Consider the following 26,884-nt stretch of genomic DNA (forward strand, 5'->3'; position numbering starts at 1 on the left):
AGCTAGATGCACTGTATTAAAGAAGCTTTTTGCTTTCGTTTTAGATATAGTTGACAACTGATTATTATCATCGACTTATTATTACGAATTCATCAGGTCGACGCTTTGAAGGCTGTCCTGTCGAAGAAGTGCTCCTCTAACTTGGAGGCTATAGAGAAAGCTCTCTCTATGGTCACACCTAATCAGAGTCCTTCCCAAGTAACAGTGGTTAGTCAAGGTGCGGCTAATAGTTCAACTGTACCTGATGACCTTCCTTTGTTCCAATGGTTTGGACGTGTCAAAGATGAAAAAAAGGAAGTTTTTGCCAACATTGAGGAGTGTTGTCGCCGGTTTTCCGATAATTTGAGCAGTTGCACGCTTGATCTTGACGAACACTGGTATCGTTTGCTTCCTCCTTGTCTTCCCGGCGATCTTCGCAATTGGCTTGATGAGTTTGTGAAAGCATTTGACTCCACTGTGTCTTGGGCTACCTTGAAGGGAGCTATCATCGGTCGTTTTGGTACACCAAAAGAACAGCTCAGATTCGAAAGAATTAGGGAGTTTCTTCGTTGTACTAAAGGAAACGAAAAATCCGTTGATGGTTTCGTAGAGCGGTTTAAGACGTTGAGAAATAGAGCTGACATCAGTGATAAGGGTGTCGTAGCGATGGTGTTTTTTGACGCTTTCCCCAAGGTTACAGCTAGGTTGCTAATGGTTGCTATGAGTCAGGCACCAGAATGGTCATTTTATGACATTGATTATGTGTCCTCTTTCGTGCGCAAGATGGATATGATGGCTATTGAGACGGGTCAAGAATCTTTGGGCTCTGTTTTTGATGGAAGAAAACGCGCTGCTGACATACCTGTTTCGAACGAAGCAAAGAAGTCTCGGTACGCACCTTCTTCTAGTGGAAACGCTCTGCAAAGTAGCTCTTCGTCGAGATCCAATGGTCCCTCGTCCAACTCTCCACGTTCTAGTGCTAATCGTTTTGGCAAAACATTTGCTGAACATGTTGCTGAAGGGACTTGCTCCAAATGTAATGGTCCTCGACCAAAGGGGCAGATGCATCACTGCAACACTGCTATTCGTACTGGTGGTGGTAACACCCATCAGGGCAATGGTGGTAAAAAAGTTTTGCGTGCCATGACTAAGAAACGTGGTGGCAAACATTCGATGGATGCTGCAATCCAAGCTGCTTTTCTCTCTGCTCGTGTTGATCGTGCGTTAGCTGAGAAAGGTGCTTCTTCCCCTGATGTCTCCTCTGCTGAACAATCGGTGGATGATGTTGTCCTTGCTCCTTCTTCTTGTGATAGTGACAATGTTGATGTAGACCAAGATGCTGTGATGAGTGAAGCACATGGTAGTATTTTTGAGGATACTGATCTGGTGAATCGTGCCCAGTCTATTCTTCTTGAAAAAGAGATGAGTAGCATGTCTGTGGACGACGATACGCTACAAAATATATTTGCTCAGCAATGTAAGTTCGATGCGAAATTTAGTGCTCCACCTACTATGACCACCAATGCTATTTGTGTTCCTATTGTGGTTCAAAATGTCATTTGCTTTGGCTTAGTGGATACGGGTGCTACGTTTTCGTGCGTCACTGACAAGTTCTTTCAATTCTTAGGAGGAACCTCTCTTGCTGGATTTGAGGCTAATGATGATGATGAGAGCTTTGTTCAAATGGCTCATGAAGTAACGACTGTGCCTAGAATAGGTGCGGTACGTTTGCACATTAGCTACAATAAATCAAATAAAACCCATTTGTTTGAAGTATTTCCATTCTATTCTGAGGAAAACGTACCTGTATTGCTTGGTATGGATATTTTGTCCAAGCTTGGCATTGGTCTTACGGGCTTGGTGAGTCAACATGGCTTTCAATCAGGTCCTCGTGTACCAGATCCTATTGATGATGGTATTACTCCAAACGCACATCCTTTTGGTAGTGAGGAAGAGAGACAACCGTTTCTACTTGCACTAAAGGGGTTATTAGAAGAGAATTCGCGCATTGATATGAAGAATACTCAGTGTAATCTGCCGGATTCGATTATTAAGCTTGACACTAGACCAGGTGCTGTCGCTTGGCGAGCTCAATATCCTTTGCCTGAAGCTTATCGTGATGCTGTTGCCAGACAAATTCAGATATGGCTTGATGAGGGTGTTGTTGAAAGATCTGCTAGTCATACACGTTTCAATCATCCATTGTTGGTTGTAAAGAAAAAGGACGCTGATGGTAATTACACAATGTCTAAGCCTAGAGTGGTGTGTGACGTTCGTAAGTTGAATGCTGTCTTGGAAGTGGATGACAAACAACAGTTACCTTTGATCTCTCATATCCATCAGAGCATTGGTACAAAAATGATTCATACTTGTCTCGATATCCATGCTTGCTTTACTAGCTTTGGTTTGGATCCAGAGCAAGCTCATAAAGTTTCATTTACTTGTCCCTTCACGAATATCCAATACACCCATAAAAAGGCTGCTTATGGAATTCGCCATGTCGGATCGGTGGTTGTACGCACATTGCAAACACTGCTCTCTGATTTGAATACAAGCTCTAGTTCTACTTCGTTTCCTACTGATGGTGATCACTCGGTTTCCTGCTATGTGGATGACATCTTATGCAGTAGTAATGGGAGCCTACAAGATCACTATGCGTTGGTTGCTGAGGTAATTCGTCGTTTAACCGATGCTAATTTGGTGCTCAATCCTGAGAAAGTCGTCTTCGCTCAGCGTAGTATTTATCTCTTGGGATGGAGTGTTATTAATGGTAAATTACTGCCTGACGGTAGAAAACTTACCAACATTGCAGATTGGCCGGCTATTACCACTGGTCGTCAATTGGCATCTTTCTTGGGTTTAATGTCATACTTTCGTGCTGCCATTCCATGTTATTCTCGTCTGACTCGAAATCTTGATAGCTTGAAACAGTACAAAGATCTAACAGATGTTTGGAATGAGTCTCATACAAAAGCGATTGCTGACTTGAAGGATGCACTTACGATGGCACTTGTGCTGTCACCTCCTGATTTTTCGATTCGATTTCACTTGGCTACTGATGCTAGTTTAACTGCTCTTGGCGCGGTTTTATATCAAGTGGTCAACGATGAAATTCGATATGTAGGTCTCGTATCTCGTAAATTGTCTGTTTCTGAGCGTAACTACAGTACTACGAAAAGGGAATTGCTAGGGATTTGCTATGCCTTGGTTAAGTTTCATCGTTTTCTGTATATGCGAGAGTTTACCTTACATACGGACCATAAGAGTCTGATCTACTTGAATGCACAGGAAGTCCCCAATGCACTCATGCTTGGATGGTGGGAGACCATTTTTTCTTATACTTTCGATATTGTGCATTTGCCCGGTGTCCTTAACGTAATTCCTGATGCTTTATCTCGACTTTACGAAGATTCGGATGCTGATGCTTCAGCACGACATCTTCTGGGGGGCAGGTACTATGCTGATGGTGGTGAAAGTGTAAAGAGAAAGAAAAAGGGTTCCAAAAACAAACTCAAGGTTGTCACACCTTCGCCTCCAATGAAACGTACTTTGGTCAAGACAACTAAGGCGTTACGATCTAATTCTTTTAGCAACCATGCACGCACTGCGGTAAACGCTACTCTTATCAAAGATGGCACCACCACAGCTGTCTCGCAAAAGCAAAAGGAATTCATATTGCGTACGCTTAGCTTTGCTGACTATATCACTCCTCCTGCTAATGAAAGAGACAATATGATCATTGCTCAGCATCTGGTTGGACATTTTGGGATCAAACATGTTGAAACTGCAATTCATCATGAAGGGTTTCACTGGGTGAACATTCGGAAAGACATAGAAAGAATATTAGCTGATTGTGACGAGTGTAACAGGTACAATATCGCTAGAGAGGGATATCATCCTTTCCGTAGTGTCAATGCAGCCCAACCTTTGGATCATTGGTGCATGGATCTCGGTGATATGGGTGTTACTAGCTCTTTCGGCAGCAACTTTCTATTTGTCCTTACTGATTACTTCACGAGATTTACTGTGATAAGATGCATTCCAGACAAGAAGGCTACGACAATTGCCAGGGAAATGCTTCAAGTTTTCTCACTTTTTGGATGGCCAATCAAGTTGACTTCAGACAGAGGCCTGGAATGGATAAATGAGGTGGTCCGTGCTATGATGGACATCAGTGGGATAGACCATCGCCTGTCATTAGGGTACAATCCATTGGGTAACTCGGTTTCTGAGTCATTTATTAAAATATGTAAGTTAACGACTATTAAGTTGTTAAAAGGTAAGAGGGATCAATGGGAGCACTTCATTCCGTGGGTGAATTACTGCATCAATGTCAAGTATGCTCGGCTACATAAATCTCGTCCGTATACACTTTTGTTTAATCGTCAACCAGATGGTCTGGCTGATTACTCAAAGGTGGACTATTCCAAACGTTTGAAGAAAGCTGATAATAGACTCATTGACAAACGATACCGTTTTGTACAAGATGTTCTTATCCCGGCTATTTCTAAGCGTATTGTGGATACACAAAATGATGATCATGCTAACTTTGCGAAGAAACATAAGGTCATTGCCGAACCCTACCCTATTGGTAGTAAAGTTATGATTAAAAATGTTCATCGTCAAAATAAGTTAGATGGACGGTATGAAGGACCTTATTTGATTCATAGTATAACCGATAAAGGTTCCTATGTGCTGGCTGACAAGACGGGTGCACTCCTTAGTCGAAATGTGCCTACCCATCATATCAAGTACCAAGTCGCTGCGAATCTTCAGCCAATCACAATTGATGAGTTCTCTGCAGAGCATTACGAAATTCAAGCTGTGATTGATCATAGAGGATCTCCTGGTAACTATGAGTATAAGGTAAAATGGAAAGGGTTCGATGATCCTAGTGAAGATACTTGGGAGCCTGTGAAAAACTTTGATTCGGCCAAACACATTGAGTTGTATTGGGCTCGAAGAGAAGGTGCAAAGGCTGCTGGTAAACGTAGGTTAGCTCCTCAAACAGTTAACTGGCGAACTCCTACTACTCGCGAAATTGGTCAGAGTGGTAGATCAAACAGGTCTTAATGGCTACTAGCATAATGGGATCAAGTCTTTTCCTTACATTTTTGTCCTATGAAAGGTTTTTACACAAGGTTTTTACTGACTGATCTCGGATGCAGTGTCATTTGGTAATTATTTATTGGAAAGTGCTTTATGTGCTACGTTGTCATGATGTTTTGTAATCTGGGATTGCGAAATGTCCACAAAAAGTACCTGAATCTGGGGGGGCAATGTTGTGCCAGAGGGGCTACAACTGTCTATAAAGATTAAGGTATTCTTGATGGGTAGATATGTCTGTGTTGTGCAACAACATGGACAAGCTATGATAAGTGAAGTGCATCTCAGCTACCTAAATACTGAGGTTCACCAGACGTGATAAGCGTTGTACAAGATAAATTGCTACTTTGGCATTCAGAACTTAGTATAAATAAAATAACTCTTGTCTTCATCAATAAATCTTTAGTTTTTGTGTCTGATCTTATTCAAATAAGTATTTTCTTGTTTTTATACAGTGCGCGAAAAAAACGTTCCAGTGTTTTGCCAATTCGTAGTTTTACACTTACAGCTCTGTCAATTTTTCTCCAGTTGTAAAACTAAAGTAAGACTACGAAAGCTTGGGTTTTTAGTCACAAAATGAGCTACTAAAATAATTGATACAGTAGATATTGAGCTACTGCAACTGACGTAAAGAAAAAAATTCCATTTTGTAAAATTGGAAATATCGCTTGATGACCTTATTGTTTGTATACATTCCACAAAATGATCCGAGAGTCTTAATTTTTTATATCAGTCATGTTTAAAATGTTAGTTATCCGAGGAATGCTTAAAAAAATATAAAGAAGCCTGAGATTTTGGTCTTTTCTCTCATTATATTTTACCATCTTTACTTCATCACTTTTTTAACATGACACGTCTTATTCCTCAGGAGGTTCAAGGACCTGTCAAGGGTCTTTTCAACCAAGGTTGTTCCCTCAGTGCCATTCAAAAAATTTTCCCAGATTTGTCCGTCAGTGTACTTTCTCGCTACAGGAAGAAGTTTCTTGGTCATTCAAAACAGGCCAAACCCGGTAGACGCAGCAAAATCACTACGCAGAATATGAACTACATTGAGAGGAATCTCCACAATAGTAATTTAGACGGCCCCAGGGGTGTGCAGTGCTACCTTGCTCATATGGGACTTCAGATGACTTTGCGGAATATACAGTATATACTCAAGCGCAAAGGGTTCAAGGCTAAAAGAAAGGTAAAGACCAATTTCGTGTCTGCGGAGAACTGGAAAAAGCGTCTTGTGTGGGCCAAGAGACATCGACATTTGACTGCGGACGATTGGCGTAAATGGGGATTTTCCGATGAAACCAGGGTCAACATGTGGGGATCTGACGGCGAATCTTTCTACTGGACTGACAGGCCCACTGAGTTGATGCCTCATCAAACTGAGGCTCAAGTTCAGGGAGATGGTGGTGGCGTTGTTTTCTGGGGCATGGTAACAGCGGAGGGACCCAGCTATGGCTCCACCATTACCGAAGGAACTATTAACTCAGAAGCTATGCTGAAATTCTGGACTCATCTTTGCTAGACACTATCGAGTACTATGGGCTGGGCAAGAAAACGTTTAGATGCCAGCATGATAAAGCAAGACCACATACTTCTGGTCCCATTAAAAATGGTTCACGCATCACGGATTCTCTGTACAAAGTGTCCTTGATTGGCCCCCAAAAGCCCTGACCTAAACCCCCTTGAACATGTCTGGCATCAACTAAAACGTCGTTTAACCAATACCCTACTAAGGCCACCAGCCTTTCTGAGCTAGAAGACAGAATTGAACAGGAATGGTATAAATTCACAAAAGACTGTCTTAAATACATAGGCAGCATGCCACGCCGAATCAAAGCGGTTATCAAGAGTAAAGGTGGTCCAACTAAATATTGAGCTTTTTTATAAGATTTAATAAATTCGACTTTTCACTTTTCATGAGGCTACCATTCTTTTTCTAATTACGTGAATAAAGTGCATAATATATCATCTAATAGCCAACTACTTAGGCTATTTACGAAACTAAGCAAACCCTAGTAGCTTTGATATTTGCAGAGAAAACTGGCCATAAGTGCAATTTGGCAAAACACTGGAACGTTTTTTTCGCGCACTGTAGTTGTGAGGCTTTCCATGGTGGAAAGTGCACGACTTAGTAGCCTTGAAGTGAGGCTTGCCCACGCGGCCAGAAGAGACACCAGCACGAGACACATCGGCAGGACTATCAGTAGATGAGGATGATGCCTTCGTGGTATGTGAGCGGCGGGGGGACGCAACTGGAGCCCATTGTGATGCAGCAGATCCAGCAGCAGTGCGAGTAAAAGCGGGTGCTGAGATGGCAGCAATCTCATTTGCGGTCATAGTTGATAGTGATTCACGAGCGATACTGACGATAATGTCAACATCGTAACTATCAATGATGCCCTTGAATTGACGGATGGTGTTGATCTTATCCTTGACTACCCAAGGAATGGCATCCAGGAACAACTTAGCCAACAAGTAGTCGAATGGGGCTTGATCCAGGGATCGACGACGCAAGTCATTAAAACGATCAAGAAAGGCCTTTACGTTTTCATCGGGCAAAAGTTGAATGCTCAACAAATCAGACTCACAACGTTGACGTTCTTCCAATACGCTAATGCCATAACGAGCCTTGATAGCCGACTTGAAATCATTCCACGATGCAGGAGCAGTGCAAGCAGAAGCGAACGAGCCGTACCAAGTACGTTGTTCTGGAAACAGCATAGGTGGTACTAAGCGAGCATACTACTTGTCGAAATCCATCTTGTAAGCGAACATGACATCCTCAAACTTCAACAGACAAGCGTCGACTGTAGGAAATATAGGGCATTTGGGGTCGAATTCATCCATACCAACCCACTGAAATGCAGGTAAGTTGTTGGAAAAGAAAACTGGTACTGAGGCGCTCTTGTTGGATTTGACTCCATCGACTGAGGATGAGCCAAACGAAGCAGCAGCCGAAGAAACGAGGTTACCATTTGCAGTAGCCTTGGATGCAAGCAAACAATCTCGAATCTGTATGATACTTTGAATGGACGTATTCAACTGTATCAACCGAGCTAGGGCCTGAGCTCTGGCCTCCTTACTTTGCTCGAGGAGCAAGGCTGTAGAGAGAAGCTGAACTTCGGCGAGCTGATTGTCAACAATTAGCTTCAACTGATCAGTGCGACCTTGAAGATCCACATCACTAGAAGATGAACTAGCAGAGGAAGGGGGATCGAGGTCCATCGCCTCACTGGCAGTAGTAGTGGGAGCTTCGCCAGCATGACCACTCAATTTCTGAGGCATTTCAGCGAGAAAAAACTGAGAAGGGCCAGTAATATCTACAGCCTTGGTGGCACTGGCGTCTGAAGGACGCAGCTCAGTGTTTCCAGCAGGCTTAGATTCGGAACTGGGGGTATGGTGGTACTTTGAGCAGACATCAGAGTATACAAAATTGAGAAGTAATAGTAGTAAGAGTAGTAGTAATGATACAATCAAGGTTTTGATTAAAAAAAATGATAAATTCGTAATAATAAGTCGATGATAATAATTAGTTGTCAACTGTATCTAAAACGAAAGCAAAAAGCTTCTTTAATACAGTGCATCTAGCTTGCTTAAATATGGTAGATCCCTGGTCAATGACTACTACGTTGAGATGGTATATAAATAGCAGGCCACTGGGGCCTTATGGATTGTTGGTATAGCTTGTTGAGAGGCCACCTAAGTAGATATGTTTCATGTAGTGTAGGTGGATCTCGATATCTTGACATTGGGGAGATTGAATGTATTGTAGTTCCTGAGGCACCTGTGCACACACAATTGACTGGACTTGTAAACATAGATGTGATGTGATACGATAAACATCGTCTATGCTGCTACACTGTAAAAGGTGACTTGAGGAGAAAGTGAATGTAGCCTAAGATGCATGCTTGTATGCAACAAGCAACCCATGAAACAAAACATGTTGGAAATCAATCATACACGACGTATGTTTGGCAAGAAGGCATACGGCATTGGGCGGACCTGGTATCTAGTGTACTGCTCTAGCTATATGACTTTTCTCACATAATGAATTTATTAAAGAATATACCTCGCATAAAACTATTATGTGATAGATGCCAGATCGAATAATTGCATCTTTTCTTTTGAATAAAGACGAATTTAAATTGTTTTCATTTTATTACGTTTTTATTATTACAAAAGACAAATTAAAGTTAAATGGCAGATCAATAGGAAATCAACAAGTTGTAACAGTTTAGTCCCTGAACCTCTCAGCCAATCAGATTGTTTAAAAACTCCGCTGACCTAAAAAAAATTTGCGAGGGATTCCCCCTGTTTTGATGTGAGGCAAAATTTTAAGCTCCGCTATATATAGCAATATAGCTGCAGCTATCATCAAATTTCCCCCAGGTGCTAGAGCATGCCTTACTTACACCACCTAGCTTTAAATTCAGGCATTGAGACCCTCAATCATCACTAAAGTAAGTAGCAATAACCAAGTGGAGGCAGCCTATCCACCTCCTAGCCTCGGATAGAGTGTTGTTGAGCTTCAGGGATAGGCACATCCACACAACGTAAAAAAGGTATGCTTCAAAGAAACATAATAATAATAAAAGAAAGAAAAAAAGAACATACCAATATAGGAGTATAGTAGTACGTAGGCAAAAAAGGGATACTCACACAATGTGAGTCAAAGAAAAGCATAAAAAATACAACATCAGAGACGTTAAGAACAGCTCGTTGTTGTTGTAATAAAAATGCATACACGAGCAACATGCAGCATGGTAATAGTCGGATGTAAAGCAACACAACCAACAAAAGAAGAAGAAAAACGCAGCAAAGTAAACATCATGATAAAATGCATTATCATGAGAAAGGAAGCAATAATACAATCGTTCAAAGTTTTATATCATTGCAGCCAGAAGAAAGAAGATACTTACCACTTACCACCACCGTAGATAGACCAGAGAATACGCAATCACCGGATATAGACCAGAGAGCGAACATGCACCATACACAGTAGATCAGGAAAGACCATATTAGCAGCAGCAACAGCAGCAACAGCAGCAACAGCAGCAACACCAGCAACACCAGCACCATAGAAAAACCAAAAATGGACCACACCAGAGACCAGACAAAGACCAAAGAAGTAATCACCAGAGATAGACCAGAGGACAATCATGCACCGAAGACAGTAGACCAGGAAAGGCTATATTTGCAGCAGTAGCAGCAGCAGTAGCAGCAGCAGCAGCAACATCAGCACCATAGAAAAAACCAAAGAACGAGCGACACCAGAGAAAGAGCATGCATCAAACACAGTAGATCAGGAAAAACCATATAGCAGTAGTAGAAGTAACACCAGTACCATAGACAAACCAAAGAACGAACGACACCAGCAGAGACCAGGCAAAGACCAAAGAAGCAACCACTAGACATGATAAACCAAAGACGCAGACAGCAGAAATACCAGAGAAGTAATAGCAGCAGCATTCACTCAAACAAGCAAAAAAAATTTAAAACCTAATAAACAAACGCAATTAGTATTAATTCTACGCCTTCCAGTGCTCGTTATCGAATGATACCTACCATATTCCACTTCAAAGAAGCGGTATCAAGTTCTCCCAACAGTACAAGACAGAGTTACCGAAAGCTAAAGTGTTATTATCAATCAAACGATGTCCAAAACCACCATGGTTTGATACTAAAACGCGTTTTGCAAAAAGTGTAAAAAAAAAACTCAGGAATGGAAAAATGAGAGGGCATCCTATCCGACGTCACGACCAGTAAATTTAGTCTCAGCCTTGTACCGTAGCAGCCGTAATTGCGGCAGTTTAATTTGAAATTGTGCAGTAGTATTTTCGTGTTCAAACTTGATTTGGTCTCACATCCTTTAAATGTTTTTGCTAAATTAGACTATAAAAACTGTCTTTGTCACATCCAACTTTCTAATACATCTTTAGAGGACAAAAAAAGCCGCATCGAATGATATTGGTTACTCTCAGCTTTTAAACCAAAAATAATGAGCAATTTCCAAAATTATGAAAACAAGTTTTCTGTGAATATGTCAAAATTTAGTATATGAAAGTCTCACAGAAAGAGTTTCCAATGTTGCATTTCATCTCTACAATCAATTTGATCTCATATGTATCTTAGAGAAAATCTTCGTTTTTTGGATTGAAAAACGCGATCGTTTGATTTTCAAGAATTTTCCCTTGCTATTACTCATAAAAAACGAAGATCTTCATGGATTTGCAATAACTTAAAAAATTTTGAGATAAAGCATCAGCAATTAAAGCGCAACCAAGGGGAGCCGTTTGGTGCTACTCCAAGCGCCCAAAACGCTTTACGGCATGAGCTATTTGTGTTTGAAAACGGTTAAATTTAGACAGAATTTGACCTATAAGTAAGGTGCTGTAGGTTGCATTGCCAAAGCAGTAAGTAAATCACATTTCTACTTGATAATTCAAATATTCAGCATTGTACAAAACACAAGTCTTACGTGATAGATGCTTTTATTGTAATTCTGAGGCGTAAATCTTTCTGTTTGAAATGCGCTATTATTACAGTAATTTGAAGACTTGAACGTCAATGATATTATGCAAACTTGAATTTAAAAACTTGCTCGGATTGAACGAAACGCTCGTTAGGTCAGCAAGGCACTTTTGATGGTCGTCCACAACAGAGATACCATATCTATCCAGAAAACTAGACTGAAAGTCTATCCACAATGTTAGACACTCATGATCCGCACGGAGAAATGGCTGATAGTAGTAGTACTAGACATGCTGGGTGGGTTTCAGCACAATATGGGGAACAAGCAACAAAATCATGTATCAAAATCGATTGAACAGAGATTCATGATACCTAGAGATTCTACGATAAAAAAGTCGACATCTGGCAGCTGTACTGAAATTGGATTAACAAAGCTGCACTACCGAAAGGCAAATGATGCAAAATCAATCGCTCAAACTCTATTTTTGGCTATAGTATAGTAACACATATAAGTTTTCTGTTGTACGTTAACCAACATTAGTCAATGCACGCCCTGGATATATTCCATAGACTTGAATACCATATGGACGCTTCTCTGCTATTGCTATTGAAGAAAGACGTATCTTTGCCATGATACACTTTAGATTTGGCAGCTAAAAAGCCGATTTCTGAACGAAAGTATCGCAGTACATATCCAAAAAAAGAGGCCTCATTTTGTAGAGCAAGCACACAAGAAAGAGCAAAGTTTAGTTGATAGAAAGGAAGCCTGATTGAATTAGCAGCTTTACCGTTAATAGTGCCGAAACACTGATTCTTTATTATTATTTCATTACGAGTGTCTATGCTTTGGATTGCTCTCTACCTTTGCTTCGCTTCGGTAAAAACCAACCTGCGCTGTGACAGCTTGCGCTACCGATTACCCTTGCGTATCTTATCAAAATACTATGACTTTCATGTTGACTCTCTATTTACACATGAAAACCCTTCATATTATCTGTGGGTCTGATTCTTATGTGATGTTCTATGTCTATATACACGTAGCTACTTCATATACGGGTAAGCACTATGCTGATATTTCCCATTTTTAGGCCTTAGTGTCCCTGATACAGCAAAATCTGAGTACATTTGAGTTGCGTTTTCTTGTGTTCCAGGCCGTTTTAGATCGTCAGAATAGCATCAAACAATTGTACTCGAGTGGCAGCAATTTCCTGGCACATTTGCTCAACTTTTTGGGGACGCAAAAAATATAGCCAAAAATCGACCAAAAAGCATGAGGTACCCCTCATGGTTCTTGACGAAAATCAAACGATTGCATTTTTCACTTTGAAAATGAAGACTTTTACTATGGCAAATATCAAATCAAAATGTTTCTCTCGATCCAAAGCAACTTCTAAAACCACTTTTATGATGTCTTCATATGCAAAATTTTGACATTTTGGCCAGAAACCTCTTTTCATATTTTCATAAATTGCTCAATAAGTTTATTTAAAACATCTATCTTACTTGGCACCATTGGAAGCGCCTTGAAAAGCACTTCAAGAATGTATTAGGAAGCATCGGAAGATTATCACAGTTTATATAGTCGATTCTAACAGAATACATTAATCGAGTCGAAATTGAGCAAGTTCTGGCCAATCTAGAGCAGTATGTTGAGCTGAGCGTCAATTATCTTTGGCGGCGGCTGGCGGCGGCTGGCGAGATCATCTCTCTTGGTGTTGTTCTTATTATCTCAACCTACCATTCCGAAATGGAGCTTCGTAATTAAATAACTTACGACACAAAACATACAACGCTGGTTCTGTTCTTAGCAATGAAGCCATTGGCAGTGCTTTGCCATTTCAAGCATTAAGAAGCTGCAAACTTCGTTGATTACCAGCAAAAGTTTATGCTGCACCTCAGAATGTTCAAACCATCATAAAAAGTCGTGAAGTTATGAGAAGATTAGGGTATGGGGTTGATATGGAATAAATTTACTGTACCATTTTACCAAAAGAGTCTTCTACAATAGAGAGGTGTGTATGGAGCAGAAACAGGGTTTACACAATAGAGTCGTGTTTGTACAATAGAGAGTGTATCGAGTTTTGCTCACTAGTAGTTTTTAGCCTGTTGAACGAGAGCTTGTTCTGAAGACAAACGCCTTGAGAGTAAATTTGACAAATGCTTTTAATTGAGTAGGAGTTGTTGAGTAGGGCACGATAAAGTACAAAGTAGCCGCATTCATTCATTGAAAAATGCTATGTATAATGTCCTCAAAGCCAAAGCTTCAAAGCAACTATTTCTAGTTGTGGTTGTTGTAAATCAAAAGCATCTGAACATATAAGTGCAGCCTTTTGGGCATTTGCGTACTTCATACATGCATTGTACCGGCCTGTCAGGAAAAACCAGCAATCTGTATGCAAGAGGAATAAAATTTGTATATATTCTAGAGCTTTTAATTGCAAGCTACTTGCGTGGATCACTGCAAATACTAACCACAGCACGGCCAGTATTTATCAAGTGCATTACACTGTATATATCTCGTTCGAGTCTCAGGAGAAACAACAAAACTCGTTTATTGCATACACACACGAATATTTACCTATACTGTTTTGTGATGCTCCCTGAAGTTCTAAATCAGTAGATGTATAAAAGGATTCCTTGACGGATAGAGCATCCTCGTTGGTTTCTTGATCTATTATTTCCTCATCTACTTTCTCCAAGCCTACTTTCAATACCAATGAAGTTATTCATGCTCATGTTCCTTTGTGCTACTCTGCCATTAATGTATGCCGCTCCTACTGCAATCAAAAAATCAACAGAAAAAGAGAAAAGAGAAGATTCAGCAAATAGACAACAAGAAGCTGCAATAGGTGGTGCTGCGAGTGGCCTTGTTATTCCCAATATATTCGGTATCGTTCCTCAGAACCCACTTGGTGGCCAAGCACCTGATGAAGATTAAAGCTCAATGATGAATTTGGATTTGCATATCCATTGTATTGAAATGATTTGTATCAAAAATCAATAAAGACGAACATACGCTATGAACAGCAACGATTTACTGTGTTACATGTCATGTCGATCTTTACCTGTTTTATTGCACGCAAACAATAACATTCTGAAATGATGCATTAGTATACTTTGCGAATCGCTCTCTTAAGCTGTGGTTAAGCAAATCTCTCTTTGTATGATGAGAGATCCCACGTCGTCGTCATAGGCTTGCAGGGATACTGCTTACATTGAGGGGATAAATTTGATACTAGCCATGAGAGTCTGCACTTGGCAAAACAAAAAAACCTGTACTAAATAAGCAAAACAATCGCCAGCATGCATGGCGAAACTATGTTTTAAGGCACACGTAAAAGGATCAATAAGGTCGTGCTATTAATTAAAAAAAAGCAGAAAGAATTTAATAGTCTACTATATATTCAAATAAGATTTCTGTCTTCTTGATAAAAGTTAATAGCGTCAATGGTGGATGGGTTTCCCCTTAATGACAAATTCAAAAAGAATTGTATCATAATGAAAATACTTATGCAGAAATATCACGCAACAGGAGTAGATATTTCTGTAGCAGAAATAAAGGAGTTGTGTGTGCTATCTTTCAAGTACCAAATGTATAATAATGACGAGTTCATTTCATTAGCAATTCTTGACATGTTTAATTTCGAGATTATATATCATTCCACAATCCAGAAATCAGTTTATATAGAAAGTATAAAAAGGCTTTGATGCTACATGGGTAAGTCTATAACAAACAATCCATCATCATGCAAGTTTTTTCTTTATTTTCAACCATTGCCCTGGCCATTGTGTTACTCATCTCCTTGTCGAACGATCTGGTATCAGCTACTGTAACGGTAGATCAAAGGATCCATCCAAGAGCAAGATTATCCAAGAGAGGTCGACACTATCGCGATTACTTTACTAGCGACAATGAGCCAAGAGGACCACCTCCTTCACCTCCATCAGCTTTACCAGCTTTACCAGCTTTACCGGGATTACCAGGATTACCAGCTCTTCCTGCGTTGGCACTGCCCCAACTACCTACACTGCCAACAGCTCCAGTTCCAGCAGTTCCAGCATTACCAAAGACGCCCGCACTTCCCAATCTTGGAGGCAAATCGGGTGGCGGTAGTGAAGATGACGAGGAAGATGAAGATTAAAAAAAATGCTAACTATCATTCCATTGTCGTTTTATCAAACAAACTTTACTCTATATAAATAAAGCCAAGCTGATGATAAGCATTGCATATTCAACAAGAATTTATACATATATATACAGTTGTATATCAAAATAGCGATCCACAGCCGATGATCACAGGGGAACGAAAACTGCATAAAGCTAAACGGACCCCTCCTGAGATTTTCTTCAGGAGAGGGAGGGATGTCCACCATGAATCATGGTGTTAGTTTGCCGCTGCTAGGTATAATTCTAATATTTAGCATCTAATCTAGCCATCTAATAGCTATCTCCGTTGATTTGATGCACAAAGTGGCAAATATACACATCAGAGATAAACATTGTCACCTCCTCAACTTGGCTCATTGACTTTTGATCCGCCTCAAAGTTTATAGTCATTTACTTCTTGTTACTTTTTGACTTACATGCGATGCATGTAGATTCACATACAGTAAAGACGCACGTACATGCAAAACATGGACGTATTGCACATACTGCTTGACAGACATTACATGCGATTTTTCAGTCATTGTGGCGATCAAAAATCTCAAAGCAAACAGACGTCTACAAGCGAGCTCAATATATGAACAAAACAGCGACTCCTTTTGCTTTTGTTTTCATGTAAATATATGTATGATAAAATATAGGGGAGACAACAACAGGAAAACCGGGAAAGAAATCAATGTTGCTTGAAAACAGGGGTTCGCAAGACAAAGATTTTGACACGCATATAACGTTTAATGACGATGTACGTCTAGACATAAAAGCAGCCATGTATATATAAAGCCTTGGCTCCTCTACCATCCTCTCTTTTCTTTTCTTATTTCTGGTCTTTACTTTTTTTCACAAATTACATTTCCATACACAAGAGTAAGACTAGTACCACATCATGCGTTTTGCGTTCACATTTGCCATCATCGCCTTTATTGTCACATTGACATGTTTCCAGCAAGTAGCTGCTCGTAAAGGAGGAATTACAGACAAGCGTATATTAAAAAAGCTTGAACGACGTCAAAGTGCTGCCGCTGCCTCTGCTGCTGGTCCACCAGGCCCACCAGGCCCTAAAACCTGCCCTAACCCAGCTAATCCTCAAGACCCAGCATGCCCTCCTCCAGTTACAGCTCCAGCAGTTCCTGGACTTGTTGTTCCACCTATCCCACCTCTTCCAGCCGCTCCTGCTTTGCCTGTACCTGGATTGCCCGGTGTACCTTCTGCTCCAGCACTTCCAGACCTCTCAACTGCTCTTCCTGCTGCATTGCCAGGTCTTCCTGCTGTTCCAGCACTTCCTGCCACTCCTGCACTTCCAGATATCTCCACTACAGTAGCTGGTCTTCTTGGTCCAGGAGGAGGCCAAGAGGATGCCTAAAAAATGCATATCCCAACATTTGTGAATTCCAGTTCATTTGTATTATCAAAGTACAGAGCTTTATCAGTACAATGTTTGCTCTCAGTATTATTATCACCATCACATTTTCATTTCTCTTCTTTCTCTGTCTCTCGAGTACATATAGATGCTTATCCTTATCAATAAAAATTCCAAAGTTCAACCAACTATACATCTGTCTATGTGGTTAGTTCTATAATTTGAGCTCGCTTCTCTTCTCCTTCCTGATTTGCCAACATCATATACATTATCAATTATGCATGTAACAATGCTGAAAGCGCATAGAAGAGCGTAGATCATAAATGAATTTCAGCAATGCAAATAGCAAATAAGCGAATAGGAGAGATTTTGTAGAAAAAGACGAAAGATCTTCATGCAGTGTACATTTGCTCATGTAGAAATCAGGGATGCTCCTATCATACCTCCGTATTGAAGGGAGGAGAGTATTCAAGTCAACAGCTATCTTTCTATGACAACTTTTTTTGGCTTATTGTCCTATACCCCGTATACATAGACAGTACTTTTATCACAATATAAAAGAATGGTGCTTTTAAGATTGCATTACTTTTTATTTTTCATTTTCTCAACTGATACATTACATACACATATACATCATGTTGTATTTCAAGACTATTGCCTTCCTATTTCTTGTGACAATCTACACTATATTGATCCAAGATGTCCTCTGTAAAGTAGTTGTGGCTAATGGATCTCAGAGATTGGTTCTTTCCAATAAGCGTCGTATCAATTACAACAAAAGAGATGCCGCTACTGCTCCTGCTGCTCCTGCTGCTTTGCCTGCTTTGCCCAACATTCAGCTTCCAAATGCTGATACTACTGCCCTTCTTGCCAGTACTGGGCCATTATTATCATCTGTGTCATCAGTCAAAATTCCACAGCTACCAGCATTGCCTGGAGCTGCTGCTGCTGCTCCTGCACCTGCCGCAGGGTATCCAGCGCCAGCAGGATATCCACCACAATACCAAGCTGCTCCCGCACCAAAAGCTGCCAAGAAAGATGAAGATGAGGAGGAGGAAGACGAAGACGAAGATTAGTCAATCATAGATACCAGCTATTGCATGTGCTTTATAATAAACTTACAACCATTATTTTAATTTCACTTCACAACATGTGGCGTGGCATATTGTTCACTAGCAATGTCTTGTGAACTCATCATATCCATACCTATAATAATTTACTTCATTAGTTGCCACTTCTAATATCTAGAGAACATGCTGTATCCACACTTCTCCTTCTGGCCCCTTAGTTCCCCGAGTTTTTGGTGCATGTCATGCACATCGTATAACAGAGGATATTCCAAAGATAGCACGTAATAAGGGATGGAGAATCATATTCAACTTTTGATAGTCATATAGAACAGTGGTTAAGTAAAATCAAGTGCCCTGAATTCAGGGAACAGTTAAGACGAGTACAAGATTCTTTCTGTTAAAATGGGTAAGAAACAGAAGTCAGGAGACTTTTAGCCATTACTGCTGTAGTATTTTGTGGAGGTCTACATGATGTTCTTTAGTGGTATTATGCGAGACAATGTTTATTTTTATGTTTTACGAGCCGTTCAGCACTTCGGGTGGTTTCCTGACCTACGCTTCGCTTCGGTGGAAACCAACCTACGTTCAAACGGCTCGTTATGTTTTATATATGAACGATGACCTGAGGTATTGCAGCAAACAACTTCAGTGGACATAAACACAGTACAAAAGGCTTACAGTGAGAGATGAAGACGACGTCAATAATTATAGGGTGAGTACCCTCAATTTCGTTACGATGAGAAGGGAATATTATATCACTACACCTATCAAGCAGCGTTTGTTGCAAACGCCAGTTCTAGATCAAATCTTTTACAGTGAATTCTTCTATAAGCGATTGAATTTAACACAAATCAAATATACCATCGCTATCTTGACCTCTTTCTACAAATGCAATGTATCATATTCTTATTACGGCTACTGATGATACGAAATCATGCACATTCTTATATAAAAAGACGCTTAAATCAATCAAATGTCTTTATTTTCATCAACAAAAGTAATGCATATATCCATTACGCTAGCATTTTATTTTTTGGCTCCTGTTGTTACTACCCTTCATCAGGTAGCAGCTGCTCCAGCTGAACTATCCAAGAGATGTCCTCCCGGAATGCAGCCAGCTCCAAAACAACCACAAGCTTATCCGCCAGCACCTAATGCATTCGGTGTTCCTAACTCTTCCTGTGTTTCAATCCCAACATCGCCAGCAGCTCCAGAGACTTTACCGGTGGCATTGCCCATTCCTCCAGCTCCACCTGCTCTTCCTCTCCCAGCTGCTCCTGTGCTCCCAGTTCCGCCTGCTGCAGCTCTTCCTGTCTTGCCTGCAGTGCCAACACTTCCCACCCTACCGGCTCTAGATCCTTTCGCAGGATTCGCTCTAGGAGAACTTCCAGCATTGCCGGTGCTGCCTCAGCTACCAGCATTGGGTGATGACTAGAGCGAGTAATACTGTAAACTATCGCATTCGTGAATAAAGCAATCTCTTTTGGCAAAAGCTGTGATCTGGGTCATTTAAATCATTCTTACTGCAAAACACGATATTGACATGTATTCTTAGAATCTTGAATTCTAATACTTACAGTTTGAATATGTTAGCGTTCGATACCATGTAATCGACCAACTCTTGGTGTCTACAGTAAATATCATTCCCTCCATACTATTGCTATATACTTTTTATTACGAAATTTTACTACTATTTAGGCGGGAGGATAAGGGTTTGTAAACGAGGCTGCTGATGATGGTGTTGCGTTGTATGAAAAGGGATGTTGTCGAAGCAAAATTTCCTCGTCCCTTGATAGGCTTTGCCATGTACTAGCTAAATCACCTGATCCATAATAATTTGGCTCTGTTGCATCTTGATCTAGTGCATGGGTCTCATCAGGGACAGTGGGGATCTCGATGTAATGCAAACAGAGAGGGCAAGACCCGCATTTCTTGGTAAGCCATACATCAACACAATCTCGGTGATACTCGTGATTGCAAGGTAATCGTCGTAAAACATCTCCATTTTCAAAAGGTTCCAAACAAATGACACAATTTGAAGGCTCGTATGCTGTGTCTAGTGAGCTATTGGAGGCATTTCTGCTTGAGCATAGCTTTTCATCAGACACTGTCTCTTTGTTTCTATAGATACGAGTAGGCAGCAGATCCACGAGAGATTGAGGCAGACGCTGCTTTGTAGGCCGTGGTTGTGGCATGAGTCTCGGTGGTTGTCCAGTTATGTTTCTCCAGTAGTTTTCGTCAGCCGTAAGCTGTTGTTGCTCTGCCAGAGTTAGGATTTCATTCTCTTCTTGACGTCTTTCTCTAGCCATTCGCCACATATGACACTGTAATGCAGCTAATATACAAAAATGTAGGTCAATCATCCACCTTATAACAAGCCCACTTAAGTTCTTACTAATAGAAATGATGCTGGTTACAAGCATAGCACCTACGATGATTAATGCAAATTGCCAATGATCTAACGCAGGCTTACTGTTGGGTAGCAGGCCCACTCGAAGCATGTATGGAGTGTCGCCTTCTTGTGGTGGTGATTTAGCTACATTCTCCAAGTCATGCACCATTGCAATACCAGTATTGTAACTGACGTAGTATGTGGGGATCCTTATTGATTTTGGTATCACACCCTACAAGGCATCATATTAGCGAGCTATATTCATATATCAAGCCGAGGATTACCATAGGCTGTTCATTTGATACTGTGCTATTATTGAATACGATGGCTGCCACAGCACCGTCTCTCTCAGCATTCATAATTTTATCAACCAAATAGCAGTTTGTGCTTTGTTCGATCAATGCGATCCTTGACATGTTATTCTGGAAGATGAATGTAGATGTATTTGGCGAATACAGAGTACAAGCTTCTCCTCTGTTGTACAGTATTCCCTTTTGGTAAGCACAGTGAGCACAATGTAAAGCGTCTTTGGATGTATACACTCACTTGTAGTCCCTGTTGAGCCACTTCTGGAGTGTTATCTACCAAGAAAATACCGTCCTTGTACTCTCTCTGAGCAAGCTTTACTGGAATGGCGTCTTGTAGTGTCGCTGATTTGTTTAGATGAAACGATACAATGTCTAGACAACGCTATAAATATGTGTTTATTGAAATATACGCACCTCATGCATACCTTGTCTAATACTGCATCCTGAGCCTCTGAACCATCGAGTAGCATTAGGCAATGTGATGGCACCAAGCATCACCCAAATGATGATGACAGCTGCTAGCGAATACGTGACAATAGGCTTCATTCTAGGCATTTTTGTTTGTTTGCAAATAAATGAAGATCAAACAAACATACATCAAAGAGAAAGATGATACAGAAATATTTATTACATGAGACAAGATGAATACAAAAAAAAAAAAGCTCGGATTGATATAGTGATTTCCGAGACATGTATAGAATATGAGGTAAAAAGTATGTACATATACAGAACATAGGTCTATTGAGCATTGTTATTGTTAGCTGTCGCCGGATTGTCTCTTTGATTCGGATGAGAAACAGGCTCCATTTCTATATGAACTTCGGGTGCAGTGCTTGCAGAAGTTGCTGAATCGTCCATTGGATTCTCCTCTGTTTGCTCAACCACAAGCAGGCCCTTTTCCTGCAGCGTTGTTCTACAATCATATTTACAAATGGGGCAGTTGCTCGACTTTTTGGTCAGCCAGACATCTAAGTAATAGAGGTTGATTAGATAAGCATAGAAAGAATAGTGTAGATAGGTTACCTATACAAGCAGTGCAGTAGCCATGATGACAAGGCAGCACACGGACGTAGTAATCACTTTCAAAATCATCCAAACAGATGGCACATGTCGAATTCAGCATGGTTGCCTCGCCATACTTTTCAATCGGGCCCAAGTGCTGCAGTTGCTCAAATGGTATCACAGCGCCCTTGCTCTCTTGCATGAGCAAATTTCCTTGAGCAGCACCAGCTTCCACATCCTGCAATACTCGACTTCTGGCAAATGCTCTACACCAGCGTGTAATGACAAACACAAGAATCATAATCACAGCTGCTGTTACCGAGTAGATGATGTAGTTTCTTTTATCTCTTTCCAGATCCCAGGTATTTTCGTCGTCCTGGCCGTTGTTTGTGGTAGAAGAACCAGTGGAAGCACTGGGGTCACTTGATGATGGGAAATTGTTCTCGCCCAGAGAGAATGTAAGCTGTGTGTACATCTGTCGAGTGCCGTTCATTGTCAAAGTCTTTTTTATCAGCGTTGAGTTGAGATAGTCAATGTAGTTTCGAGGCACAAAATAGACAGCAACGAATGTAGAGCCTGTATCGATGGTGTTGTCAGTCATATACTTGATGTTGCGATAATCGGGTAGCGTCGAGGTCCACTTTGGATAAGATACATCTTCAGTTGACTCCTGAATGAATGTGGAATCGTTATAACGGTTGTTGTCGTAAATAACGATGCCAGAGACTTTGAGGGCGTATTTGTCAGACAGATTCTGTACGGTGGAGATCTTGTCAGACCATGGCGAACATCGACCTCCCCGCTCAACAAGTGCAATTGATGGTTGCGACATCATGGCTGGGCTAGTGGCCCAATTATTGTTCAAACTCTCGACATCGTCTATGGCTGTTTGCGGGCAGCCATCGCCAAAATCAATGACAAGGCGCTATTCATACAAGAAAATGAGTAACTTGCTCCCACAATGACTGCATTGGCTGTGTACCTCATTGTAACCCCAACGGTCTTTATTTTCAAACACTGTCTGGAAATCCTGACTGTAGATTTTTTGGGAAGTCTCTGCCAGATACATTTTGGTCTTGTTTGATTCAGCTACATCGTATTCAGCCAAGATTTGCCTAGCAATGTACATTCAGAAAAGCGTCTTTTAGTTTGCAGTAAAAAGATGAACGTACCATATGAATGGATTCTCGGGAGAAGCTTGAGCTTTAATTAATGATGTAAACCATGAAATAATAAAGAACACTGGCCATCCTTTGCCAAGCAGAAACATACGGACATATAAGAAAGAACAGGCTCTTCTCTATCTATAAAGTAAAAAGAGAAGAAAAAAAAAATAGAGAAACAACTCCTTGTAAGTTTTATCTCTTATGATTCGTTCAATTGCGGTTAATCGAAAATCCGTTCCGTTTGTCCAGGCACAATAGGAGCATCGTTTCCCACAATGGAACTGCTGGTAGTACAATAACAAACAATGGCAAAATTTGATTTTGACGTCTGCAATGTAAATTTGGTAAGCATATGTTTGATTGGATACGCCAACGCTACCTTAGATAGGCAATACATATCTGACATCTCCTCTCTCAAATCAACAACCATGTGTTTGTCCTGTTATGTTGTAGATCAGCTTGATTGGATTCCACGGAAAAAAATGCCGGCAAAGTTTTGACCAGAATTTACAATCAAAGTGCAGAACCTTGAATAGTAGGGTAGTCAGTTTGCATTCCTCATATGGAGCTTCATTTGAGCGAGCAATTTACAAGTATTGAATCTATCAGATAAGGAGAAGAGCAAAAAAAGCAAAAGAAAGCGATCAACCTAAGCTACAGTACTTTGTTAACCCGCAATCCCTTTTTTATGAGCTTTCAATAGCATCCTATAGTCTCCTAGTGAGAATGGCATTGAACTCGATAGCCAAACATTGGTTCAAATTCCGCTCGACGTTCTGTTCTGATTTGCGAATTCTTGTCCGAAATCAAATCGATTTAAACTATTTTGTTAGATTCGACTAGGTAAGTTGCAATGATCATCCTATACTTTCTAATACATTCTAGGAGTACTGTTCAAGGCGCATCCAGCAGTGCTGTTTATAAAGAGAAAGTTGACTGAACTTCTTGAGCAATTTATGAAAATATGAAATGAGGTTTTTGGCCAAAATATAGAGAGTTTGCATACGAAAGTCTCCCAAAAGTGATATCAGCGGCTGCCTTGGATCAAGAGAAACATTTTGATTTAGTATTTATCATAATAAAAGTCTTCATTTTCGAGGTCAAAAACACGATCGTTTGAATTTCATTGAACATCATGAGGTATCCCTCATGGTTTTTGATCGATTTTTGACGATCTCAAGAAAGTTGAGCAAAGGTGTCAGGAAGCAAGTAGTAACCGAGATAACTTGTTTGGTGCAATTTTGGCGGCCCAAAACGGCTTCTAGCGCGAGAAAACACGGCTCAAATACATCCAAATTTCACTGTGATTTGCACATCTTTACTAATAATAAGCAAAGCAAGTAGGGTATCTGCCTGTATATGACTTAGTTCCATTGATGAAGACGTGGAGCATTGTAGAAGAGCTGGACACTCAGTAGCAAGTCGTCGATAAAGAGTTTTCCTTATACCAAAAGGCTAGAAAGGTATAATAGTGGAATGTCAAGTGGGTTATCATGGGTATGGTACAGTAACCTGTGGCTATCATATTGCACTATACTATCGTTTGTTCGACCTCATTGATGTCCATGCTGATTAAATGCCATGATTGTCCATATCTATCAGTCAGCTACTATGTAATTTCATCGCTTTTGATTATTAAATGCTGTTGATTTGAGCTCACGCAACACAATGATATTACATGAATTTAAGCACAAAATTTCTCCTGAACAGCTTGAATCTGCGTCTACTGCATTTACTAATGTATATCACATGCCCGCCTTAATGCTATTAATTGCTACTTGATACAACATGTATTTTCTTTTTCTTTTTTTGCAATCAGAGCTGACGTTATCGCTGAATATGATGTACAAAATTCTCGTCATGGACTCCTCCGATAATAATGAAATACAGTGATTTTTTGTTTCAATATACATGAAAATTACAGCATCTGAGACCATTACAACCTTTTGGTATTTTGACAGATGAAGCATTCCACGCTGCTAAATTCGCCGATAAATGTGATGACTTTATTCAATTATGTTGTGATAGTAGGTGCTTGAAAGAATACTAGATTAACAATAATGATTAACAACATCGAGAAAAAAAAAGTGTGAGTTTCATAGACAAATAATGTAATAAATTATATTAGAATATACATATATATATGAGAAGGGGTTGGGGCATGTTTGTGTGTGGATTCTAGTTTAGTGGTAGTGATAATCATATTATGGAAGAAAGAAAAAAAAAAGGAGTATCGAAAAAGGTATATATATTAAGCATGAGTGTAAAGGTATTATGGCATCTATTTAGATCGATGATGGAGTATCTGTATTATGGGATAAGATGCTAGTAGATCGATCCATTGCAAAAATAGCATCGGATGTGGGCGATTGAGTAGCAACAATAACGGCAGCAGAAGAAGAAAAGTCATTAGAACCAGCAAGTGTGCTTGCACTGGGTTCAAGCATAGGTTGGCGCTGGTATGAGCTTATCATTGTCTTGTAGTAGGAAGGCGTATTAGCAGTAAAAGTAGTATAGCTAACAAACTCAGGTTGCGAAGGCGGTGTCAGCTGAGGTGTTTGAGCAGATGAACGACGGCGATAATAAGGTGAACGATTGCCAGTAGTAGGAGACATATGTGTAGGATAATCTAGAGCAAAATGGTCGCCGCTAGTGGTATCATATAAGCCATCCTGGCCAAAGAATGGGCGCTTGCTGGGAGGTGAGGGGCTTATTATATTGTAATTGTTGCTATTGGGAGATCGCTTAAATGTGTTATCTGTGGTGGATGGTGAGGTAGACATGTCGCTCTCGGCTTTAGAAGAAGGTGTATAGAGCAAGGTAGGTGTTGTAGCAGAAGCGGCAGCAGCAGCAGCAGCAGCAGCAGCAGCCATGTCATAGGTGAAAGCGGACGATGGGGCCGAGTAGTCTATACGAGGGCTTGATGTCTTGGATGTGTACGCACTCAATGATTGACTCCCATTTCTTCTGCTGATGCATGTGGGACATTGGCGTACAAATCTGGCAACCAATTCTTTAGGAATCCAGGAGAATTGATTTCTGACCTAAATGTAGAATATGAGCCAGTCCATCCAAATGTCAAAAATAATCAATATACTCACTATAGCTGATGTCTTATCTCTGCCACCATGATGGGCTTCTTTGTGAGCATTCACTAAAATGTCGTAAATCTGCTCTCTCATAGCAACAGGCTTGTTGTCATGGCAAACCAAATCATACGAGCCAGGCTGTAGTTGAAACATTTTCTTTACCCAGAACCTGAACTGAGCTGTTGAAATTGACGTATTTCTAGGATTCTTGAGCACTTCTTGTATAAGGCAGTAACGAGCATGATCCACAAGCGCCTTGTCTCTTTTCTTGGGGCTCAAATTCTGAAGATAGTCATTGATAATGCCTTGAAACTCTTCAAATGACGGCAATGGGTCTTCTTCCTCCGATAGGTTGCTGGTATTGGCAGCTACAACGACAGCGTCATTCAGTATATTGCCATATCGATACTGCTGATGGAAGCTACTAGAACTGTTGCTATTGAAATCAAACATGGGCGATCTTTGATGATTCTGCATAGACTCTGATGATGTTAAAAATGGGTGTTTTGAAAGGAAAGAGGGAAAAAATAGATGATTTGTTGTTGTTGATTTCATTTGGCATTGTTATTATGTTAAAAACCAAGTAGAGGCATGCATTAAGCATACACACATACACATAATAAGCTTGTTTGATATTCTGATAGTAAGGAATGATACATCATTGTATCATTGTATTTCGGAACAATTACAGCCCTCTCTTTTTGCCTGGCATTTTAGCATGTTGTCAAGTACCTGGAGTGTTATGACAGAATATTGTACACAACGTTAATTAGACCAAATAT

General features: G+C 40.4%; 11 protein-coding genes across 11 annotated transcripts; 6 read left to right on the forward strand and 5 right to left on the reverse strand.

The window, feature by feature from the left end:
* Positions 1–168: 168 nt before the first annotated feature.
* On the forward strand, positions 169–5,052 carry KCH1_3 (Potassium transporter; the record flags this gene model as incomplete). The annotated part of the gene is made up of 1 exon (XM_064831720.1): positions 169–5,052. The coding sequence occupies one exon, from the start codon at positions 169–171 to the stop codon at positions 5,050–5,052; it is 4,884 nt and encodes a 1,627-aa protein (XP_064678000.1).
* An 880-nt stretch (positions 5,053–5,932) lies between these two features.
* Positions 5,933–6,604, forward strand: ATC70_012550 (uncharacterized protein; the record flags this gene model as incomplete). The annotated part of the gene is made up of 1 exon (XM_064831721.1): positions 5,933–6,604. One exon carries the CDS (start codon positions 5,933–5,935, stop codon positions 6,602–6,604), a length of 672 nt encoding a protein of 223 aa, XP_064678001.1.
* A 479-nt stretch (positions 6,605–7,083) lies between these two features.
* On the reverse strand, positions 7,084–7,803 carry ATC70_012551 (uncharacterized protein; the record flags this gene model as incomplete). Its single annotated transcript, XM_064831722.1, has 1 exon — positions 7,084–7,803. The coding sequence occupies one exon, from the start codon at positions 7,801–7,803 to the stop codon at positions 7,084–7,086; it is 720 nt and encodes a 239-aa protein (XP_064678002.1).
* A 21-nt stretch (positions 7,804–7,824) lies between these two features.
* Positions 7,825–8,501, reverse strand: ATC70_012552 (uncharacterized protein; the record flags this gene model as incomplete). The annotated part of the gene is made up of 2 exons (XM_064831723.1): positions 7,825–8,426; positions 8,489–8,501. 2 exons carry the CDS (start codon positions 8,499–8,501, stop codon positions 7,825–7,827), a joined length of 615 nt encoding a protein of 204 aa, XP_064678003.1.
* A 6,798-nt stretch (positions 8,502–15,299) lies between these two features.
* On the forward strand, positions 15,300–15,695 carry ATC70_012553 (uncharacterized protein; the record flags this gene model as incomplete). The annotated part of the gene is made up of 1 exon (XM_064831724.1): positions 15,300–15,695. One exon carries the CDS (start codon positions 15,300–15,302, stop codon positions 15,693–15,695), a length of 396 nt encoding a protein of 131 aa, XP_064678004.1.
* A 906-nt stretch (positions 15,696–16,601) lies between these two features.
* Positions 16,602–17,078, forward strand: ATC70_012554 (uncharacterized protein; the record flags this gene model as incomplete). The annotated part of the gene is made up of 1 exon (XM_064831725.1): positions 16,602–17,078. The coding sequence occupies one exon, from the start codon at positions 16,602–16,604 to the stop codon at positions 17,076–17,078; it is 477 nt and encodes a 158-aa protein (XP_064678005.1).
* Positions 17,079–17,710: 632 nt separating this feature from the next.
* ATC70_012555 (uncharacterized protein) lies at positions 17,711–18,151 on the forward strand (the record flags this gene model as incomplete). Its single annotated transcript, XM_064831726.1, has 1 exon — positions 17,711–18,151. One exon carries the CDS (start codon positions 17,711–17,713, stop codon positions 18,149–18,151), a length of 441 nt encoding a protein of 146 aa, XP_064678006.1.
* Positions 18,152–19,145: 994 nt separating this feature from the next.
* ATC70_012556 (uncharacterized protein) lies at positions 19,146–19,580 on the forward strand (the record flags this gene model as incomplete). Its single annotated transcript, XM_064831727.1, has 1 exon — positions 19,146–19,580. One exon carries the CDS (start codon positions 19,146–19,148, stop codon positions 19,578–19,580), a length of 435 nt encoding a protein of 144 aa, XP_064678007.1.
* Positions 19,581–19,839: 259 nt separating this feature from the next.
* mge1_2 (GrpE, mitochondrial) lies at positions 19,840–21,400 on the reverse strand (the record flags this gene model as incomplete). Its single annotated transcript, XM_064831728.1, has 5 exons — positions 19,840–20,480; positions 20,541–20,769; positions 20,822–21,028; positions 21,084–21,217; positions 21,271–21,400. The coding sequence occupies 5 exons, from the start codon at positions 21,398–21,400 to the stop codon at positions 19,840–19,842; spliced, it is 1,341 nt and encodes a 446-aa protein (XP_064678008.1).
* A 183-nt stretch (positions 21,401–21,583) lies between these two features.
* Positions 21,584–23,117, reverse strand: ATC70_012558 (uncharacterized protein; the record flags this gene model as incomplete). The annotated part of the gene is made up of 4 exons (XM_064831729.1): positions 21,584–21,813; positions 21,869–22,772; positions 22,830–22,962; positions 23,020–23,117. The coding sequence occupies 4 exons, from the start codon at positions 23,115–23,117 to the stop codon at positions 21,584–21,586; spliced, it is 1,365 nt and encodes a 454-aa protein (XP_064678009.1).
* Positions 23,118–25,298: 2,181 nt separating this feature from the next.
* On the reverse strand, positions 25,299–26,579 carry CHS3_3 (Chitin synthase, class 3; the record flags this gene model as incomplete). Its single annotated transcript, XM_064831730.1, has 2 exons — positions 25,299–26,057; positions 26,115–26,579. 2 exons carry the CDS (start codon positions 26,577–26,579, stop codon positions 25,299–25,301), a joined length of 1,224 nt encoding a protein of 407 aa, XP_064678010.1.
* Between the last annotated feature and the right edge of the window lie 305 nt (positions 26,580–26,884).

The sequence above is a fragment of the Mucor velutinosus genome (assembly GCF_035048745.1).
Source record: "Mucor velutinosus strain NIH1002 chromosome Unknown tig00001569, whole genome shotgun sequence".
Taxonomy (NCBI): domain Eukaryota; kingdom Fungi; phylum Mucoromycota; class Mucoromycetes; order Mucorales; family Mucoraceae; genus Mucor; species Mucor velutinosus.